The following is a 22806-nucleotide window of genomic DNA, read 5'->3' on the forward strand; positions in this document are numbered from 1 at the left end:
CCTTGTGAACACTGACTGGTTGGGCTATGGGTAGGGTGCCAATTAGAAAACAATAATACATCAATAACTTCAAATTAGATAGTAAAAGTTTGAAGATTATCACTTGCGGGATACTTAAATGAGACTAAGAGATACAATGTCAATATTTAGATTTGTAATCTTGACTTGCAATTATGTTGTTATTCGAATCAAAGTGATTGACTTTCATATGCATTGGAATTCAAATCTAGTGATAAAAAAGAATGTGAAAATCGAACCATCTCAAAGTATCAAAAGCATCAGAATAAATTCAAGAAGATCCAATGTTACCCCTTGATGTCCGTCCGTTTGCCAAAAACATGAGACATTACATATTCAAATTGTTCAAGTCAACAAAAGATAGAGCAGTTTGCAGTGGAACAATTGTTCAAGGTGTCAACATATTCAAAATGATCAAGGCCGCGAAAACCAACGAGAAGCAGCAACAACAACTGCAGCAAGGAGCAACGACGAGGAGCTGCAACAAGGAAGCAACAACAGAGCTGCAAAAAAGTAAGCAACATGTTTTGAACAAATAAATATGATAGTAAAGTGTAACGATAAAGATTAAAAACATCACATTTTTTCAGGCAGAGAGTGGAGCGAGCGATGGAGAAGAATCGACGAGGTTCTATACATTTTTGTACTTGACCTTCTACCTATCTTTAAGAATGACACAACGTTCGAGCATAGCTGGAGTCAAGTTACTACTGTAATCTCCAAGGATTCTTTCCCACAAAATGTTGATTCTGAAGCTACATCATTCATGAACACTAAACTTGGACATATCATCAACAACAGATTTGGGTTCAGATTTATACCTTAACATTTCCTTAGATGCGTCAACAAGAGGATCACGGCTACCTCTATTAATGTTCTCACAAAATGTAACAGGTCCAGAAGAAGGAGAAGGCACAGTAGGCGTTGCTTGAGAAGAATTAGGCGTATTTGATGTCGAGACTGCAACGTTCATAGCCCCATTGTACTCCAAAAAGAGTTGTTCGAGTTAGCCCATAATTTGACCCACTTGTACCGGAGTACACTAAAGACTACAAGAGGATGTATTAAAGCAGTCTTGCAGTGCATTCAATATAAACTCAACTCTAGTTTTTATCCTTGGATCAACTACAAATGCAATGGCAAACAAAGTTTGGGTTTCCTCCCAGTATTTAACAAATTTAGCCTCCATTACAGAAACAATCACACCAAACAAGGGATTTCTCCTATTTTATTTTAATACGATACTCATCTCAAGTAATGTTTTCTTTAGATACAACGCCAATCTCAAGCAATTGTTTAAGAACATGACAAGTTGGTATCTTCATGAACTTATACACCAATTCAACTTACACCAATCTTCATCAGTAAGAGGAAATGAGCTTCTTCTATCAGTAAAAAAACAGTATGGACACACTTATATGGTATAATTCCGTTCAACATCAAATAAGTGGAATTTCACCTATCCTTCACATCAACTTGCATTTTCTTTTTCCTAAATCCATTTGAAACACAAAGTGTACGAAATTGATCAGAACGTACATCATTAACCCTAATAAACTCAATGTTACTTTTCAAGTGTTGTAACATGTGAGGCAACTCGGGAAATTTCAAACCATCTTGTACAATCAAGTTCAAAATATGACAACAACATTTCACATGAAACAAGTCACCATCGAGAGGTAAATATGATAGCAAACTCTTCATTTTTGTAACACAAACATAATTTGAACTACCATTATCTATGAAGAGACAAAATAATTTTTTGTTCTGCCCAATCAGAGCCTGGCTTATTAATTCAAAGATTCTCATCTGTGTGGATTTTGTCCATAAGAGTGTATGCAAGTATTCTCTTTTGCAATTGCTATTTTGAATCAATGAAGTGTCGATAATGGACATGTAGTGGAGTTCTTGATTCGACGAGAAAATTTGCAATCTTTTATGATTTTATGAGATCACTTTTTTCTTGTTTCTGAAAAAACCGCAATCTATTCCGAAGTGTACCACGTGAAAACCTCTTAATGTGCAGGATGAAAACTTTCATTGACAGTGTCTCAACAAATCTGGCTTCAACAAAAAAAATGAAAGTTCATTCATGACCGTCATTCTAATCATGTCGGCTCGAGCTCAAAGGTGACTGTACTTAAAAGTAGTCATTGTCTAGTTAGCTAGGATAAAATGTGGATTGTTTTAAGTCCACCTTATGATTAGACGGATGACGTTATATGGTTTAACAGTTGGATAATCAATATAAGAAGAAATTTCAAATTGTTTAGTAAATTTACAAATTTCTCGATAAAAATGTAACTATGAGTCGGGAGCAAATTGACTAATGTTTTTCCGTTTCTTCCTCAAATGTAGAATCGGATGACCTTGAAACTCCAAAATCAGCCTTGGGAGAAGGACCACCTGCTTTCGTCGCAGAACAGCAAAGAGTTAGAAGCGCCCCGAGAATAACTAGTAACACGTGCAAACGTAAATCTTCAACACCTCGTGAACAAAATTGGAGCAGGAAAAGTCAAAATGAACAGAGCTTTGTGAAACTACATTTTCCCTTGTAGATGCTGCCATATCGATTTAGTGATGTCGATATCTGTTCAAGAAACGAAATGGAATTAGAACTGCAGTCTGTGGAAGGTTAGAGCTTCCCAAGTTTAATGGATGCAAAGGAGAAACACAAACAACCTTGATGCAATTAGGTTTTTACGTTTAGAGCCCGAAAGATTCTGTGAACATTGTTCAGGGCTGTTTTACCATACATTTTAGTGGTTCTTCGACTTCCCTTCTTGATTCAAGGATTTGTTCATAGTTATATTTCTACCAATAATATAAAATAAATAAACTTCAAATTTGATGTTTTGTCAGAAGTTTTGGAGGCAGTGGTTTACCTATTACATCTATCTTACATCAGTCTGATATTTTTATGCCATATAATGTATAATGCTATTATTACACACAGGATAGGAGAGTCGTAAAAAAAATTGGGCACGAGCCTAAATAATGTAGGATTTCTAGTACGTAGCTGACATGTACCAGAATAACATGTAAAAAAAGGGAAACAGAAGGGTTCGACCGCATTCAAGCAGCTTAGGATTGGGTATGGTGTATTGTTAGCATTGAAAGAGCGATGTTTTTCGACATTGTTTTGGTCCTTGAATTGAAGGGATGCTGAATAATTGTCAGTCTTAGTTGTATATTTGTACTCACAAAACAATTAAAGCATTGATAAATAATAATAATCTCGACAGAAAGATAGGACAGTTGATTTACCTAGACCAAATTTCAGCTACACCGTTCTGACAGTATCTTCTTCAATTGAGGCTACTGTGGTGGTTTTCGTGCTATATTCCTCTTCTCTGTTGCATTGAGTGAAGGCGAACTCAGAACCCAAGGCCAAATGATCACTCCCCAAGTTCTAGATTGAAACGTATAAAGTTAGTCAATAGTTTCTCGCTTCAAGATTAGTTACTGATTTACTGAAAGCAAAAAAGAAAGAAGAAATAGAACTTCCAGAAGACATCTAAGTATTTTACCCACTCAAATAAGAATTTGTACCTTGTATGGCAAGCCACCCATCTTCCGTAAAACCTCAACCGGTGGAGTATCAAGAACCCTTGTAGGGAGAAGGTTATCAGAGTACCTGAATCAGGTTACCATTATACCAGTTTAGAATTCAATCGTTTCAAAACTTGTACTATACGTATGAAAGAAAATCCACTGTATGATATATTACCAAAGATAATCAACAGTTCCTAGAAAAATGGAGTGATACGAAGTAACAAGTGGTTCACCAAAAGAATCCCTTGTCATCTTGGATCCCTGGACAAAACAGAATGCCAAAACGAAGAAGAAAGGTACCTGACGTTAATTGTAAACGAAAAGAAGCATTAAAAGATCATTCGGCAATGGCTTATAAAAATTACCGTCACAGTGGCATAAGAGCTACGTAGTTTCAAAGGATGCTGAATCACAGTTTGGGTCGGATCACCAGTTGCAGTTGTCACCTCTTCATCAGTCCAACTATACTCGAAGAGGCTGAAATAGAAGAAAGTTACTTTGGATTGTTTAATTTTCATTTATGGGTGCCTCAGACATCTTTCTTCGGTTAAACCAGATACACTTCCAGCAAACAACAATAATAATGTACCTGTCTGTTAAAATACATGGTTTTTCTATTTGTCTTTTGGTATCACCAAATTGAGCAGGGTGACAGTTCCTTTGTCCGGATAAATCTTTTCTATCATACAACGTGATATTGAGCTGAAGAACCATTGACATATAAACTCATAAACGACACAAGCAGAATCAATTGGGTCATAGAATAAGTGAACAAAAAGAACACTCAAATAAGAAAATCACCTCTGAAGACGACAAGAACTTGTAAATAGCACTCTGCAGCATATTAAAAAAACTAGTGATAAATTTCATTTTACCATTAAAATGCATATAGTTTGTCTTAATTCCTAAGATGAACTTCGCAAAAAAATTATAAGGTGCTAGACCTGAGGAGTGCTATTGAAATCACCAGCTAGCACGATAGGGATATTACCCCATTTCTCTGAGAGAGCATGGGCTTTCGACAAGAGCAAACGAATCTGAAAAGTAGCATATTTAGATATTAAAACATTTCAAATGATGCACAAAAACTAAATCTATATAACAAATGGCATAGGTCAAAAACCCCTAGGCCAACTTTTTGGGTAAAAAAGGATCCACAAATTTATTTTTAGATTCAATCCTCATGGAAGGTTTGCGCTGAGTAATTTTCACACATATTGTGTAAGATATGCATAGTGCTTCCATAGGGTTGCACAGATTTGCGCAGGGAGCCCAACCCTAAAAGAATATTGACTTCTCTTTCTATTCAGCCCAATTTCCTGTAAGAAACGAAGATGATACTTTCAGTAGTTTTGTTCAGCTTAAACTCCAGGGGTCTATACAGGTAGAATGCTTGTAAACTGCACTGTGTTCCTATGGATTGGTTCAGATGAAGTTGTTACAATTACTTGCATCCCTTTCATGCAAAAAAGACGGAATATCGCCGCCAGGTACTTACTTGACCAAGCTTTATATCACCTCGGCTCTGATTGAAAAGAACGTGGATATTTCCAACCAATATCCGCCTTGAATCCGCTTCGCACATCTACCTAGACCAGAGGAAGTAAGAAAGAGAATGTGATAGCATAAGCAAATAACACAACTTCAACAGTTTGAAAGCAAACCAACACTCCATAATTGCATCAATATACTTCGAGCCAAATATTAACCCCATTATGGTAAAATTTGCATTAGATCATGTGAGAAACCGATTATCTTTTCGGGGAGGAGCCAATTAGAGATTTATCCACAAGCAAGTAAGCAACTCATAGAAATGCTGGTATACTATATTATCATTTTATAGAGTTAACTATTAAAAACCAAGAACTTATTTGATTCAAGATATGAATTTTTTCTGACATTTTTCTATGAAGTATTGCACATTTATACTTGGTAACAGATAGGGCAGTCGATTCCTTGAAGTACGTGAAGTACAAGCTCAAACCGATCTTAAAGAATCACAAAATATATGCATATAAGTAGTAAAATATGTAAATGAGTAACAGACTGAACTAAAAGCGCCCGTATTGGTACCTCCAAAACAGAAAGTTGAGCAACGTTATCACGGAGCCCGAACTCATTGAATCGAATGCTTTCACCCTCCAATTTCCGGAAACTAAGTCAACAAAGAAAGAACTATTTGAATATGAATCTTGTTATCAAGATTACCCAACACATATTCTAAGAAACTTCTTACACATTGGCCTTCCAGAACATCGCACAACCATCTGTCGCTTCTCCAGTGCGTCTCTAAACACACATCAAGTGATTCAGTTAACTCGAAAAATCGAAGTACCCTCTACTCAAAACCCATCTGTCGTTGCAGTACGAGATAGATAAAGTTAAGACCTTTGAAGAATTTACCTTGTAAGTACCAACATAACCTTCTTTCTCCATAATGACTGAAAGATCAAAGTACTTATCCACTTCCTAAGATAAACATTTTCGAAGAAGTCTCAATTCGTAGTACCAAATTATGATAAGAACAGAACGGAAAATCATAATAAGATGATGAACTACTTACTTGTAAACAGATAATATCAGGGTCTAATCCTATAAGTTCCTCACATATAATTTTCTTTCGGTAATCCCAATTCATATAATCAGAAGGTACATTTGAGTATAATCCTTTATGTTTTATAGCATTTCTATCCCCCAATATGTTATATGAAACAACTTTAACTCTATCTGTCCAAAAGATAGAACAATTTGGATCAAACACCACAAGAATTCAGAACCAATAACATAGAGAAATTAGGGTATTTTACCTTTGGAATCATGGGGTGGAGGAGAATCGGATTGAACCCAAGGGCGATTGATGTTGGGAGGATTGACGTATCTCTTCTTCCTATCAGGATTGGTCCAGCGATCAATGCGATTGTTAATGTAGAGAGAGAAAGTGGATTTGGAGAAGAAACAGTTGGATTTGATGAGTGGGGGATTGGGAAGAGTGTGTTTTGTGGAGAAAGGAAAGAGGGAAGAAGAAGAAGAAGAAGAGAGAGAAAGAGTTTCGAAAGCCATTTTTGATGAGAGAAAATGAGTGGAGGAGGCGGGAAAGAGAGTGGAGAAGTAGTTATATACAGTTTTATCTTGTTGGGAATCCATATATCATATAGGGAAGTTTTATAGGGGCCTCCCATGAGTGTTATAAGCGCCCCCTTCCTTCACAAACTCCCTTCCCAATTTGCCTTGAGGGAGCCCAACCCTTGATTGGAGTGGTAAAAGGTAAAATCTTCCACCTAGAGGTTAAGGATTCGAGGCACACGATGAACAATCTGAAAAAAAGATATATCATATATGTATGATATATAGGCTGGACAACATTTTAAGGGACAATACAAACAATTAGCGCACGGCCTCGAAAGGTGACGTAGCCGGCACCAATTGGCCCGGGCGTCGAGAATAAGATACAACCTGACCAGTAACGGCCTGCTACGTTACTTTTTGGACCTTGTCGGAGCTCTCGGGCATTTAGTAATTTTATATAGACAAAAAGATTGTTGGGTATTATTCTACATTGGACTTATATCCTATTTATTTTTCAAGATAAAATTCTCTCAGTCCTTTTTTTCTCATAATTCTTGATTTATTACTTTGTCTTTCTTTGGACTTTTATTGAATAGATCGAAACATCTTGGATATTGGATTTCAGCCTAGTTTCCACGGTTAATGAAAATTATGCTAATGAGGCGGAAAGTTGCCAAGAAATATGTGAATACAAAGGAAGCGAAATTGTTAGATTTCGTGGCAATTTTGTCTCTGACATTCCTTAGGTCATTGCCCTGACTAGAGATCTCATGGTGATGGACAAAAAGGCCATGACTTCTGACAGGTTCAACCTAAATTTTAATTTCAGATACGATGATATATTCAGATTTTAGTGATCTATTAGTCATTCGAGGATAATAAGTAGACTAAACTACATATTAATCTTTTGATCTATATTTTGTTACTTTTTTTTGTTGCAATATATTATGTTACATTAAAATTCAAATTGAAGGAGAAAAAAAATTGTAATTCTGGATTTGAGTTGAACTCTCCCCAAATCCGACTAGAACTCCTTTTTTTTTCTTAATCTTGAGAGAGAGATTTCAATGTCTTTTTTTCTTAGTCTTGGCCTAAACGAATTGAGAGAGAGAAAGAGAATTCAGTTTTTTATTTTAACCAGTGCAACTTTTTTTCCCACTTTTCTCTTAAATTGGTTATCTTATTCCTAAGAAGGACACGGTTATTCTGTTTTTTTTTTTTTTATAATAGGTCATTTTATTTCTAAGAAAGACTATATTGTAAATTTTGGAAAGGGTTGCAAAACAACATACTTCATTAAAAAAAGATGTTTGTTTCGGTCAACGTTTTTCCCTTCCTTTTTATTGAATATCTATACACGGATAATTTATTGTAAGGAAATAATTTGTCTCTTTACTTCCAATGTGGATTATCTACTTTCCACTTACTTTTTTTTTTTGATGAGACTTTCCACTTACTTGAAATACATTAGGAATCCACTTTGGACAAAGCTAGGTTTAAAATCAAGAACTCGACCATTCAAATCCAACTATACATCTAGCTCCTAGTTAAGACTATATATAGTCCCTCAAAATCATGAGATCCCGTTCTAGCTAAATCCTGAACTCATGAATGGTTGATGTATTTTTTGTCGAAAGGGCTGTTTTGGCTGGATTAGAGGTGAACATGGTACAGGAAATTTAGTAGTTTGAAGAATTTTGTGAGTAACCATAGGAATTTAGTGAGTATAAACCATAGGAAGAGCAGCCAGAGAAGTACGCAAAATTTATATATTTAGATAGAATTTTTCATGTATAAAACCCAAATGAATTTAGTGAGTATAAAACCCTTTTATCGTCAAAGAAGTACACGGTAGTTTTGAACACCCAAAAGTTGTTCGAAGGATAACAGGTAACCTTTTTTGTATAGACCAGAACTAGGAACTTCACCAGCCTCTCTTTTCACATTTGAAATAGTGATTGTTTTATAAAATGTGAAACTGAGTATATTTTTGTGTTAGAAAGGCGATCAAGTAAATTTTCCTCTACCTCTCTCTCCCCCGGATGAGTTTTCAGCTCAGGGCAAAGAAACATAATGAAACCAGTAACAGCCAAACCGAACGACAAAAAGTAGCATCCTACCAATTTTATAGGCTGAAGACGATACTCAGCACACAAAGAATAAGTGGAATTAAGAGCACATAATTATTTATCTTCAAATATTTGAATTTCATAAAGTTACTGGTAAACAATATTCAATGATCACAACCATTGTCTCGGGTTTTCTTGCCTTCAATTTTCTGCAAAAAAAAGGCACAAGAAGAGTACAATTTTCAAGTTATGATTTTCTCAAGTACTTGCATTTACAAATACGATACGAGGAAATGCATCGAAAATGTGAAATATTATGGTGCGTATGTGATCAAGGTCGGCTCAGAGTTGGAGAGACTTGTGTCAGGCTAAACCTAGACACGTTAAGTGAGCCCTACGGTCAGCTCTCAGCTCCCCACGATGCAACAAGTCAGGCTTGGCTGCCTGGGTCCAACGAACCTTACCGATCAAATTAGGATGGAAAAGAAGATGTACTTACAGTTAGAACACGAGTTCTGAAGTTAGGACTGGACTGTTGACAAGAAAGATTGCATTCCAAAAACCAGAAAAAGAATTCCACCAGAGAGTGCAACCTGCATTGATATATATGAATATAACTTTGATTTCAAAAAAAAAAATACAAGAGTCGAAATAAGTGAGGGCAGACTAGAGAAAAGTTAGTTACCATTTTCTCAGAAATTTGAGACGCCAAACTCTTGCCGCCTAGAACAGCTGCTGTGGTGCACAATGCCTGACCTCTACATGAAGCAAGTGAAAACCAAATTAAGAATTTGTGAAGAAAAGAAAGAAGTCATTATGTTTAGGCGTAAACTATACCATGATCTAACCTACTACTTTTCTTGTTCTTCAAACATCAGAGATAAAAGTTACTAACGGGAATCATGGTATCGATCCATTAGTTGGTAGAGAAAGGATAATACTAATACAATATACAACTTCTAAACTGACAGGATTGCATTTATGTGGAACGCAAATATCAGTGAACGGCCTAGTATCCACATGTGTAACTGTTTAGAGTTTAGACATCTGCCACAAACTAAGAGACCAGCTCGGTTTTTTTGTTCCAATGAGAATTTCTTTCTCCGCATTATGGCAGCTTCTAGATTTTGTGTGCAAAATTTGTGAAAGAGCCTAAGACCAATTAAACTTTAGGGTATGTAAATTCTCAAAATAATATAGAAACGAAACAACTACAACTTACAATATTCCTCCAAGAACTACACCTAGAGGATTCTCATCTGCAGCCAATCCAATAGTAGCTAGCTGAAAAGGCAATAGAATTAGGTCAAAAGTATACAGAATAATGATTTTGTGAACCACAATACATGCAAGTATGAACAGACACTGATTCCTGTTAATGCCGCTTACGGCTTACCTGACTTTTGTCACCCCACTCTCCGAAAAAGGTGATGGAAAATGCCTGAAGAATTGAGAAGATAAAAAGTATTAATCAAGAAGAAATGAAATTCTTAAGACTATCACCAGAAAAGTTTTATTTTGTAAGCAGAACTACCTTCAGAAGGATAGGAGAAAAGAAGTTGGTGAGAAATGGTCTGTTCTGCTTTTTCAAATCATCATCCTGGAGGCGCATAAAATAGTTAGATCCATTCGAGATACTTCCATAAAAAAAACCTTTCAAGTACTACGCTGTATACTGTCTCGGTGATTGAGATAATATATTCTGAAATGAAGGTCTCTCACCTTGACTCCAGCTTTTACTTTTCCAGTATTAGTCTTCAAATCAGCATTCTGAGAATCCCACAGACGATAGTGATGGAGTTAAGAAAAGAAAAGAAAAAGTGATTTCGATTACACGAAGGGTAAAAGATACCAACCAATTCTGCTTCAACTTCTGCAAACTCATCTTCCTCCCTGTTCAGTGAAATAGAACTAGCACTTAAGATCACAGGTAATCCAAATGAAAAATGAATGTGTGACCAAAAAATGACTTGGATGTAGAACATATGTGGGAAGCTAACATACCCTCCCTGAGTAAATCCCTCCCATAAGCTCCAAAGTCCAAAGCCAAAGAATAGAACTGTGGTTATGTGGTGAGTCCATGTGCGAGAAATCTGGATCATGATACCCACATTGAAAGAAAGTGAAAGGGGAGCACCAAGTGGAAGCATATATTCGACAAGCATCTATAAAGAATAGTTCCTTTCATGAGTCATGAGAAAAATGCTTACCAGATTTGGGGCAGCCCAACCGACGAGGGCAGAGAGAATTGTCATGACCTACAACCAAGTAGTAAATTACTAAATTATGCAATCATAAGATTAAACATCTCTATGTATATATAAAGACAAAATTAACTCCGTTTATGACCAAATCTTAATTGGGATATTGTGCACAGAAATCACTTACAATCAAAGCCGCCAAGCAACCAGTTAAGACAAGCCTTCTCGGATAACGCATTGCCAATATCTTAAAAACAATAAACAAGGTGTCAGGCAAAAACTAGAGCTTCATTACTCATAATATACAGACGCTAAACACATGCTAATCCAAGCGCAGAAATAATAGACTGCCTTGGTTATCAAATATTTAAAGAAATTTCATGCTTGAACTTCTGTCATGTTTTATAAATGATCCAATCCGGATTAAGAAATGACACTAAAAATCAAAATTGAGATCCGAACAATAGATTATTATCTCTGATGTTATCCAAGTAAGGAATCCTACGTTAATCCTATCTCTGAGGGTTTTACAACATATTATGATGACGACGATTATCAAAGTCCGAATCTGGAGCAAGGAAAACCTCGGAAATTTTGCAGATAATGTTTGTTAAGATGGGATATTTTCCGAATAAGAATAAGGGTTTAATTACTTGTTCTTATTGAAAGCCACCACCAATGAATTCACATCACATTATCCAATTCACCTAGTTCTTTTGTAAATCCTAAAGTCAATTCAGGCCTCTTCTCGTGTATCTTCTGAATACACGATGACAATAAACCGAAGGGCTAGTTCTCTTAACCACTAATTGTATTCCTTCATCACTCACTGATTTCTATTCATTTTATCAACAAACCTGACCATAAATAATAGATCAACAAGCTTAATGTCTCATGTTTTTCCCTATTTTGAAGAATACTCAACTTCCAGTCAAAGGTTTGAACAAAATTCAATGAACAAAATAAAAAAGAAATAAAAGCTAGAACTGTTAACAGGATTAATAAAAATGAGAAAATTGATTAAAACTCACAGCAGCAGCAAAGAAGGTCTTATCACCGATCTCAGAAAGTACAGTCATGGCCAATGATTTAGTGAAACCCTAATCAAACAAACCACACAAGAACTGAATCAATTAAAAAAAAAAGTCTTCCCTTTTTATGTAGTTTAGAGATTAAACCTCAAACAAGACTGAAGGTGTAAATAAATACCTGTAATACTGATAAACTCATGGCTGTTATGGTGCAGAGAGAATATCAGAGAAACCCTAGATTTGCAGAGTGAGAGAAAGAGACGACCAGAATGTATTACTCTCTCTCTCTCTCTTACTCTTTCTCTCTCTTGTTAATAACAACTGAAGAGGGGAGTAGGCGATTTACTGTAACGAGCTAAAGGTTTGACCTTTTCTTCTTCTTCTTCTTGTAAATAACAGAACAAACAAAGGGCGTGTGTCACTCACTCTTATTAGCAATTGACGCCCACACACGGCAACATTCCATTTATTAGTTTTTTTTTTTTTTTTTGGTTTGATCTTGTGGTCTAGGTAATACCCTAATAAATTAAAGTAAGACATTATGCTCAGGGTGTTTGATTTTTGCACTTATTAAGTGAAAACTTAATAAGTGTGGGCCGGTAATTTTAGGCCGTTTGTTTTTTCACTTAATAAGTGAATATCACTTGTAAGCGGGGTCAAAATAAGTGCAAAAAAGTAAGTTCCAACTTGGAGCTTATTTTTTTGCACTTACTTTCTAAGTGCTAAAAAAGACATTTTTATCCTTCTCCGAATATAATAATTACCAATATGATTATAACCCAAAAGAAAATCTTAAACAATGGATAAGTAAAAAAAAATCTTTTTATGACTTTAGCGATGACACTTTTCCTTCTCACTTAAGCTTTTCTCTTAAATTTTTTTTCACATCTCTTCCTTCATTAGTCACGGAACCACCCAAACTTCATGATGCAACGTCAGTTCTTTCTCCTTCATACTTTTTAATTATTTGAGGTTAATATTTTCAACACAAAGTATTCATAAACCGTAATTCTCTTGTATCTAAACTCGCGAGCACAATGAATTAGTATGAAATACTAACATGTAAATACTTTAAGGTCAAAATAGACAATTTCTCATTTTTACGACATTTAGAATTAATATAAAAACAAAAATCAAGCACTTAGAAGTGATGGAAAACAAACGCCACAGCACTTACAAGTGATATCGCTTACTAAGTGATTATCACTTAGTAAGTGGTAGCACTTACAATAGCTAAAAAAATCAAACACCCTCTAAGATTCCCCCTGTGGACAACCCATTCTTTTTGTTTTTAGGTTGCCCTTCTCTCACCACTTTTCATGGATCGCGGACTCAAGGCTCGTAGACAAGGTAGTCTGAAAGTATTTGGAATTGGATGAGTCCATATTGTTCAAGTCCAACACCAACTAGACCTAGTGCGTGAACGTCTTCTGGTTGTCATAATCCGCGTGGGCACTAAGAGAGGTGTGTCATGAGTAAAAAAGAAAGTGCTTATAGATGCATCCAGTTGTTTAGGAATGATTTAGGTATGTAAAAACACCGGAGAAACTGTTGTAACCCCCGTGGAGGAGATTGACTAAGGTCAATCTCTGTTGACTCCAAACATTTGTTGACACCTGGGTATATAGGTCTCCGATCGATCCGCCCGGAACTCAAAACAAACCTTCGGGCACGGACTAGTTTAACTTAAACCTTGGAGGAGAGAAGCCCAAGACTTATCAACACAATGACCGGAGCTTACCGCTTTTATTTGTGTTAAAATGTAATGTTTTAGTTGTTTTTCTGTCAATTTTTTGAAATAGGTAAGTTGTTTAAGTTAATCTGCTCCAAGTTACATGGAATAATTGTCATAATCATGCACACAGTATGAAGATAAAAACATTCTAAGTGGTAAGATTGAACTAATTCCCTCTTTCACAGAGAAAGACAAGAGAGAGGAGTAAGAGAATATGCTATTTTAGTGGTGAAAGTAGTCATCACAACTAGGGCACCTATTTTGAGGATTGAATTATGCCAAAATGAACATGAGAATTAATGACAATCAAACTTCTATCCTTTAATGCAATTCGGCAAAGATATTACATGTTAAGATGTTGATGCTTCACCTTACTAGTACTTTTTTTTTTTTTTTTGCAAATTCGCCTTGCTAACCATACAACATCAAATGTGTTGCGTCCGATTGGACTATCATGTATTATCACAACTTTATCAAATATATTGCTTCTGACTGGACCATCATGCTAAGAAATATTCACTGGCAAAAAACCGATTCATCACTTTCTAACTGAATGGTTATCATGATTTCCGATGTTATTCTATAAAACAAAAGTTTATACGAGAGACACGTGGTCCTGGTAAAGGATGTATAGATTTTCAAGAAGACGTGTTTATCACCCGGGACAGCTTGGATCCCATCCAATGATACATACATAGGTTCTCACCACATTTTTAAAACCGTCGTACGAACTGCCAAAATCAATTTTTCTGTTGGTGGTAAAAACAATAGATTGCTAGACCATTAGTACAGGTTGAACGTGTCACAATTTATTTTATTGTCTAAATTATTGGCGAACGTTTTTAGGTGGGGCGCTGCTATCAGCTCCTGCTGAAGTGCTCTTAGCGGGCAGGGCTCTTAACAGGCGACCCAAAACATCAAAAGTTTATAAGCGTCCGAGACACCATCCAAGCACCCAGCTCCCAAGCGCCATCAGCCGGTACCTTTGTTTCTTTTCCTTTTCTGGCACCCCATCTTCCCTCTCATGTTTCTGTTGTTCATCTTCTCTCTCTGACTCTTCTTCTCTCTCAAATTCTTCTCCTCTTCTCTCATGCCCATCTTCTCTCTTGCATAAACTTGAGTCCCCAATCCCTAGTTAGTTGAAGAAATAAACGAAAGAAAGACTCCAGCACAACCTTCATTTGCCCGGTCTAAAAAGCCCCGACTCTACAAGAGTTTTTCCCCATATAGTGTTTGAATAATCTAAGAAGTGAATAACATCTTATAAACTATTAAAACATGCTAATGTGCTTCCATTTCCAAAAAAAAAAATGTGCTTCCACTGGTGCTTCCTCGGCCTTCTTAGGGTTCATCAGCCTCTTAGTGATCTCTTGTTTAGTAGAAGCACTGAACTCATTGTACAACTTTTCTAAGACGTCAAAGATAATACTCACATCCTGCATTTTGTTGAAATGTTTTTAAAGGGTGTTTGAGACAGATGACAAGATCGTAAACTTGGACAACATATTCGAACAAAGCCACTTATTATAACGAATAACATCCTTTTGAGAATTCTCAAGAGTGGGGACAGGAGGGTATACGACATCGCCTCAACAATCTATGCATGTATTGAATCGCATTCCACAATGTTGTTAGGTATGCAGAAATGAACTAGGAATCAACATTCCAATGGAGAATGCTATCCCCCTAGAGGGGTAATCTTAAATTCAGACAGGCACGGTTGTTATTCTCATTCCTCAAACTAACTTTCATTACCATTTATAGACAATTTGATATTATACATAATTAGTTCTTTTTCCCTATTTGCGAGGAAAATGTAGCTTATCTGTGGAATCTATCTCATATCATATTTTCATGGTAATAAACAACTCATAAACACATATAATGAAACTATGATATCTTAAATATCCAAACAATCGTTTCAAACCCAAATCCAAATTTGTTCACTACTGACAACAACAACAACCACGTTCAAATATTACAAACACCCTTAATGCGTAGGAAGATTTGAAATCTTCTTCTGTCTTCAACCAGACAGAAGAAATTCTCTCACTACCATAACACAGATGGCTAACTACGAGGAATCTTACTTAAGAAGAAAAACTAAAGAACACCAATAGGAGTAGCAGCAAATACAACTTAAAATAAATTGGTCTTTGTTAAAAACTTAACTTTACTCTACTACTAACATTCAATTCTCCAACATAAGACGTATTCATCACAGTTACTGGCCTTCCCCTGATTCAGGTTTTGAAGCTTCCTTGATCTCATCACCGCCATCCTCCTGAAACATAAATCCCATACTTATTAAACCTTGTATTGACAGGTTTATTTATAAACACACACAAGGGGAAGAGAGAGAGAGAGAGAGAGAGAGAGAGAGAGAGAGAGAGAGAGAGAGAGAGAAACCGTAATATCAGAAGTCCACAGAGTCAAGTTGTCGCGCAGTAGTTGCATAATCAATGTGCTATCCTTGTAAGATTCCTCGCCCAAAGTATCCAATTCAGAAATAGCTTCATCAAAAGCCTATACAATACAAATACCACTTTTTCATCAAACCTGAACTACAAAAGGATCAAATAAAGTTTCTTCGATATGAATACTTAGAGAAATCACTAACATAATGTTTGGGAGTGGGAATTGGGAGCAAACAGACTTGAGAAAAATGGCGATCTTCCATTATTCGCTACTTGAAGTAAGACGTAATGTTTCTGTTTTTGTGTGTGCGCATGTTGTGGGAGTCTAATGGCTAGCTAAGACTACGCATTTTTTATAGTTGATCTGACGATGAGTATTGTATAGTTTCCAGTACCATCCATAAGAGATCGACTATAAGATCTTGTACAGGTCAACCATAGTCCTCTGAAACTGCATATAAATCTGTAGGATTATCTGGATTTCGAATGGTTTCATGATAAACAAGAACACTAGCAAAGTTTTATTACATGAACACTACTATATCATATTCAAGTTGTAAGTCAACGTACACCATCTGTTTCATGACAGTATGACACTGAAGTCTAGAATTAGAAACATCATATGGAAGCAAGAAAGTAATAACGTAATCACAAGCAGGGATTCCATCTATATGATCTCATAATTATGTGAAGTAACTGCTATAAACAAAATCAATTAGAGAGGCACATTTATTGATGTCCTAGAGAAGGCAAAACAAAATGCACCATCACATAAAAGTATGAGAATCTAACTCCTGGGACTGAATATTAAAAAACTCCAGGACCCAAACCCAAGCAATTTAGCATAACTTCAGAATAAAATTCATATAATTCCTTTCGAACAAACTAACCTGCTTTGCAAGATTGCAAGCGCGGTCAGGTGAGTTCAGGATTTCATAGTAGAAGACCGAAAAGTTAAGAGCAAGCCCCAGCCTTATTGGGTGAGTGGGACTCAGTTCGGCCAAAGCAATATCCTGCACAAGAAAACGAGTGAGAAAACATTATTAACATAGATAGTAGCAGAATGTTTTATTCTAGTTCAAAATTTTCCCCATCTCCACACTTCCGAGTTCCAAATAGTGGTGTAGAACGGACCAGCTGAGGGTGGCACATGCTGGCTATCTAGGTGGCCCACGCCAATGTTTTAAGAAACTTTCAAGGCGTACGTATGCAGACGCGCATCGAGGCGGTCACCTGATACCTCGAGGCGAACAGCGAACTGGTAGAGAAAACCGCCTTTTACGCAACAAGGCGTACGCCTCGCCTTTTGTGAGCAAACCGACTTGAGGCGTAAAAATGTATTTCAAAACATTGGCCCGGGATAGGCCAGCCTACACCACACATCAGCTGATCTCGACCAGTCCAGTTGACACCACTTCATAAACTACATTACAAAGGCATCCTGAAGCAGACCTTGGCGGCTTGACCCAGCCCGAAAAACACCACTAGTTCCAAGTTTAAGGATGTTAAAATGCAAATGAGACATTACATAATATGCTTAACTTCTCTAAATGAACAATAATAGCAGAGCTGCAGAAACATAAATAATTTCTCAAAAAGATACCTGAGCGGATTTGTAAGCCAACAAAGTACTCTCAGCAGCTTCCTTCCTGTCGGCACCGCTCTTAAACTCAGCAAGGTACCTATGGTAATCACCCTTCATCTTAAGGTAAAACACCTTAGACTCAGCAGCAGTTGACGAAGGGACAAGGTGAGAGTCAAGAAGCCCTAGAATTCCATCACAGATCTTACTGAGCTCAGTTTCAATCTTTGCCCTATATTCCTTAATAATAGACACATGATCTTCATTTCCTCGACTCTCTTCCTTCTGTTCTATGGATGAAATAATCCTCCATGAAGCTCTTCTAGCTCCAATCACATTCTTATAAGCAACAGAAAGTAAATTTCTCTCCTCAACTGTTAGTTCCTCAACATCAACAGTTTTTGCTACTTTCTCCATGAACTCAACCATTTCTTCATATCGTTCAGCTTGTTCAGCCAATTTGGCCATGTAAACATTTTCCTCTCGTGATGATTCCGAAGGAGACATTCTTAATACCTAATGTTCTAACAATAGCAAAAACTCAAATTAGGTCAAATCCAGTGTGATTTTGAACATCAAGTTTACTAGATCGGAAAAGTAAGATCACTCTTCACGATTTATAACACTTAGATTTGTCATGAAAATATCAAAAAAAAAAGTCAAACTAATTTGCAGATCTAATAGAGATGAAACCAAAATAAGATCAATATATGAAAAAATAAACAAGATTAGAAGTTGAAAAATACCTCAACAACAAAATATCAAACTAATTTGTACGACGTGATTCCGCCTCTCTCTCTCTCTCTCTAAATAACTTTCTCTCTCTAAACGCAAGCAAGAATGGAAGGAAGAAAGTAGAGAAAGGGAAAAACTGCAAGGAAACCCTTAAAAAGCTCGCCAAGGGCTGTAGATGATTGGCTTTTCGGTGGGACTTTACCCGAAAAAGGGCCACGTTGGACCAGACAGTCAAACATCTCTTCAATGCGTCTATCTAATTCTTTTCACAATAATACCCTTTGGCTTTTCGATCTGTTGGTTTTTCGGGGTTCAGGTTTTCGGGCTCTTGCGGGGTGGGGTAGGGGTGGGATTTTGACCCGGAAACCCGAACCCGTATGAGTCCGAAGGGTCCGCGACCGTTTGGTGCCCGAATTGGTCCGCACCCGCCCGACCGAAAGAGCTTAAGCGAATGGATGCGGGCATAGTTCTTTACCCGGTGATAAGACCTGTCCGCTCGCTTATATAGTTCGTCCGACCGAACACATCCATACCCGTCCATTTATCTTGCCTGTTATACTCGACCGCCTATATGATCGATTTCAAGCCTTTAGATTTGTAGGGTTAGCTAGGTTAGATTTTAAGAGTAAAAATATATATAACCCTAGAAATCACATTTCTTAATCTTGTCTTCGCCTCTCTACTTCTCTAGTATCTCTCTCCTCTAAAATCTCAATATCTCATCAGTGACCCTAGAATCCACAAAACATCGTTGGTAATCTATGAGAAGAAGAATAGAACCGATCGTAATCCATAAGAAATTAATTACAATGATTATCTTTTAATTTTGAATTCATTTATTTTTTGGAATTGTAAAGTGGGGGTTTAGAAAGTTGTATTCAGCTACTAAACAGTTTTAGTTTCGAATAAAAATTTATTTATTTGTTCATTAGTGACCGATGCTCGACCGACCGATACCCGGTTTGTCTGACTATCAAAACGGTCACAGACGGGCACTTTATTAGAGAAAAATCCGAAATGTCCGTCCGTTTTGTCTGGATCTCCGAGTGGACACTTAGGACTTGTGCTTGTTTCGCACGGACCGGTTGAGTTAGTGTCCGTTTCCCTCCCGTCCGGACCAATCACCACCCCTAGGGGGGGGGGGGGGTTGGGCAGTTCTATAAGCGCCTCATGTTATTACTATCGGCCCCTTCTTTATTACTATCGGCGCCTCCTTTTCCATATACTAATGGTTCACCAATTTTGCATGATTAGCGGCGCCAACACTTATGTGCGACGCGTATAAAACCCCGGTGGATTTTTGCTGCCATTCAGATGACCATTTTGCTACTTGTGCCTTACAAGATCCATTTGTTTACGTCAACACTTGGTTGACCAAGTGGTTGATAGTGTTGAGACATTTTAAAATTCTGGAGGTTTCAAGTTTGATTCTTAGAAGACACATCTTGATGATGTATAGATGCCATGTAATGACTATCATAGGCATTTCCCAAAAAAAAGATCCATGACTCGTGACCTGAATCTTTTGATCCGAATTCATTGGTTCTTGTTCTATTAGAACAACAAGTAGCCTTATAACTGGTTCCACATCTATGGACAGTGGTATTTGAAGATTAGAATGTCTACTATAACATATCAATGGTCTTCCACGTTTTAAACATGTCACTAGAAAAATGTTGTCTAATTTTATAAAGAGCGCCACACTTTGTCTTCTGCTGTTATGAGATCGGTTTCTAGTACACTGTCATAAGACAAACACCCTAGAAGAGACTATTGGCGCCTCCTTTTCCATATACTAATGGTTCACCAATTTTGCATGATTAGCGGTGCCAATAACACTTGTGTGCGGCGCGTATAAAACCCCGATGAATTTTTGCTGCCATTCAGATTACCACTTTGCTACTTGTGCCTTACAAAGTCTATTTGTTTACGTCAACACTTGGTTGACCAAGTGGTTGATAGAGTTGAGACAAATTTTAAAATTTCTGGAGGTCTCAAGTTTGATTTTCAGAAGGCACATCTTGATGATGTATCAATGCCATGTAATGACTATCGTAGACATTTTAAAAAAAAAAGATCCATGACTCGTGACCTGAATCTTTTGATCCGAATTCATTGGTTCTTGTTCTATTAGAACAACAAATAGCTTTATAACTGGTTCCACATCTATGGACAGTGGTATTTGAAAAATAAAATGTCTGCTATAACATATCAACAATCTTCCACATTTTAAACATGTCACTAGGAAAATGACGTCTAATTTTATAAAGAGCGCCACACTTTGTCTCCTGCTGTTATGAGATCGGTTTCTAGTACACCGTCATAAGACAAACACCCTAGAAGAGACTATTGGCGCCTCCTTTTCTATATACTAATGATTCACCAATTTTGCATGATTAGCGGTGCCAATAACACTTATGTGCGGCGCGTATAAAACCCCGATGGATTTTTGCTGCCATTCAGATTACCACTTTGCTACTTGTGCCTTACAAGATCCATTTCTTTACGTCAACACTTAGTTCACCAAGTGGTTGATAGTGTTGAGGCAAATTTTAATTCTGAAGGCCTCAAGTTTGATTCTCAAAAGACACATCTTGATTATGTATCAATGCCATGAAATGACTATCGCAGACATTTAAAAAAAAAAGATCCATGACTCGTGACCTGAATCTTTTGATCCGACTTCATTGGTTCTTGTTCTATTAGAACAACAAATAGCCCTGTAACTGGTTCCACATCTATGGACAGTGGTATTTGAAGATTAGAATGTCTGCTATAGCATATCAACAGTCTTCCACGTTTTAAACATGTCACTAAGAAAATGATGTCTAATTTTATAAAGAGTGCCACACTTTGTCTCCTGCTGTTACGAGATCGGTTTCTAGTACACCGTCATAAGACAACACCCTAAAAGAGACTATTGGCGCTTCCTTTTCTATATACTAATGATTCACCAATTTTGCATGATTAGCGGCACCAATAACACTTATGTGCGGCGCGTATAAAACCCCGATGGATTTTTGCTGCCATTCAGATTACCACTTTGCTACTTGTGCCTTACAAGATCCATTTCTTTACGTCAACACTTAGTTCACCAAGTGGTTGATAGTGTTGAGGAAAATTTTAATTCTGAAGGCCTCAAGTTTGATTCTCAGAAGACACATCTTGATGATGTATCAATGCCATGTAATGATTATCGTAGACATTTCAAAAAAAAGATCCATGACTCGTGACCTGAATCTTTTGATCTGAATTCATTGGTTCTTGTTCTATTAGAACAACAAATAGCCTTATAACTGGTTCCACATCTATGGACAGTGGTATTTGAAGATTAGGATGTATGCTATAAAATATCAATGGTCTTCCACGTTTTAAACATGTCACTAGGAAAATGATCTCTACTTTTTTATAAAGAGCGCCACTCTTTGTCTCATGCTGTTATGAGACCGGTTTCTAGTACACCGTCATAAGACAACACCCTAGAAGAGACTATCGCGCTAATAATTTATTATAACATCATGTAGAAGAGCCTTTTAAACCAATACAATAACGTTAAAAGAGGCTACAAGTCAAAGTCTACTTCAGACCTACACGAAATCAACAAATCTTATTTCCGGGTCAAATTTTTTTCTTTTTTGATGGATTTTTTTTATTTGGGGATGTATAGTGGATTCTCATTTCGTTCTAGAATAAGTTTACTTTTGCAATTTCTTCTATCAATTTTCTAAAGTTATTGTATACTTTCGCACTTGAAAACCTGACTGACTTTGGAAAACATGTCTAATTTCCGAAAGATCACTATACTGGATCTCCTAAAAACTCCAGCTGATATTAGATTGGTTTACAAAGAAGGTTGGATTTTCTTTAGGCCGCGGCTTTGGGGAATAAAGAAAAATCTCCAGGGCATAAAGACTTAGTCAATCAACGTTAACTTGGAGGACCTATTTAGTTTTTGGCCTAAAAATTTTATAAGTTGTCTTTTGCCCCCTAATCTTCATCTTCACCTTCACCTCACCTTCTTCTCAAGGATCCAAAGCTTAGATCCTGAAAGCGCATCTAAAATCATGGATTTTCTTCTTATCCAAATTCATTGGAAAAAAACAAACAGCACCTTAGTTTATTTTTTGGGCTAAAATATAAATACGATCCACAATTCAATCCTGACTAAATCTTTATGTCCCAGAGATTTTTCTTTATTTCACAAAACGAACTATCCTTTCTTTAGTGGGATGCCTATGAAGTACTCCCAACCCAATTCTAAGTCTACTTGGTGAGTCAAACACGGGTTTGTCTTGAAATAAATGAGAGTGGTAGTGTAGGAAAGAAACAAGGTCATAAACACATGATGTTTGTTTGTCTACTAATAACATCAATACTGGCAAGATTCATTCTATCCT

The 22806-nt window shown here is 36.8% G+C and overlaps 3 protein-coding genes across 3 annotated transcripts; all 3 read right to left on the minus strand.

Moving 5' to 3' along the window:
- Window positions 1-2241: 2241 nt before the first annotated feature.
- LOC147548106 (DNAse I-like superfamily protein) lies at window positions 2242-7200 on the minus strand. The gene is made up of 14 exons (XM_086670352.1): window positions 6381-7200; window positions 6137-6300; window positions 5977-6042; window positions 5810-5862; window positions 5647-5728; window positions 5072-5158; window positions 4518-4610; window positions 4375-4407; window positions 4163-4275; window positions 3939-4050; window positions 3749-3834; window positions 3571-3655; window positions 3286-3430; window positions 2242-2608 (listed from the first exon to the last, which is right to left on the minus strand). The coding sequence occupies exons 1-13, from the start codon at window positions 6715-6717 to the stop codon at window positions 3302-3304; spliced, it is 1440 nt and encodes a 479-aa protein (XP_086526478.1). The 5' UTR covers window positions 6718-7200; the 3' UTR covers window positions 2242-2608; window positions 3286-3301.
- Window positions 7201-8739: 1539 nt separating this feature from the next.
- LOC147548107 (GDT1-like protein 5) lies at window positions 8740-15106 on the minus strand. Its single transcript, XM_086670353.1, has 15 exons — window positions 14370-15106; window positions 13191-14291; window positions 12119-12484; window positions 11941-12009; window positions 11097-11156; window positions 10919-10966; window positions 10713-10801; window positions 10565-10601; window positions 10431-10478; window positions 10243-10308; window positions 10105-10149; window positions 9931-9992; window positions 9394-9466; window positions 9208-9301; window positions 8740-8917 (listed from the first exon to the last, which is right to left on the minus strand). The coding sequence occupies exons 3-14, from the start codon at window positions 12137-12139 to the stop codon at window positions 9230-9232; spliced, it is 690 nt and encodes a 229-aa protein (XP_086526479.1). The 5' UTR covers window positions 12140-12484; window positions 13191-14291; window positions 14370-15106; the 3' UTR covers window positions 8740-8917; window positions 9208-9229.
- A 451-nt stretch (window positions 15107-15557) lies between these two features.
- On the minus strand, window positions 15558-18654 carry LOC147548108 (14-3-3-like protein). Its single transcript, XM_086670354.1, has 5 exons — window positions 18421-18654; window positions 17696-18198; window positions 16983-17105; window positions 16085-16201; window positions 15558-15959 (listed from the first exon to the last, which is right to left on the minus strand). The coding sequence occupies exons 2-5, from the start codon at window positions 18179-18181 to the stop codon at window positions 15900-15902; spliced, it is 786 nt and encodes a 261-aa protein (XP_086526480.1). The 5' UTR covers window positions 18182-18198; window positions 18421-18654; the 3' UTR covers window positions 15558-15899.
- Between the last annotated feature and the right edge of the window lie 4152 nt (window positions 18655-22806).

Source organism: Eschscholzia californica, unplaced genomic scaffold, assembly GCF_041429995.1.
Source record: "Eschscholzia californica isolate CP2 unplaced genomic scaffold, dmEscCali1.0.p SCAF_3, whole genome shotgun sequence".
NCBI classification, from domain to species: domain Eukaryota; kingdom Viridiplantae; phylum Streptophyta; class Magnoliopsida; order Ranunculales; family Papaveraceae; genus Eschscholzia; species Eschscholzia californica.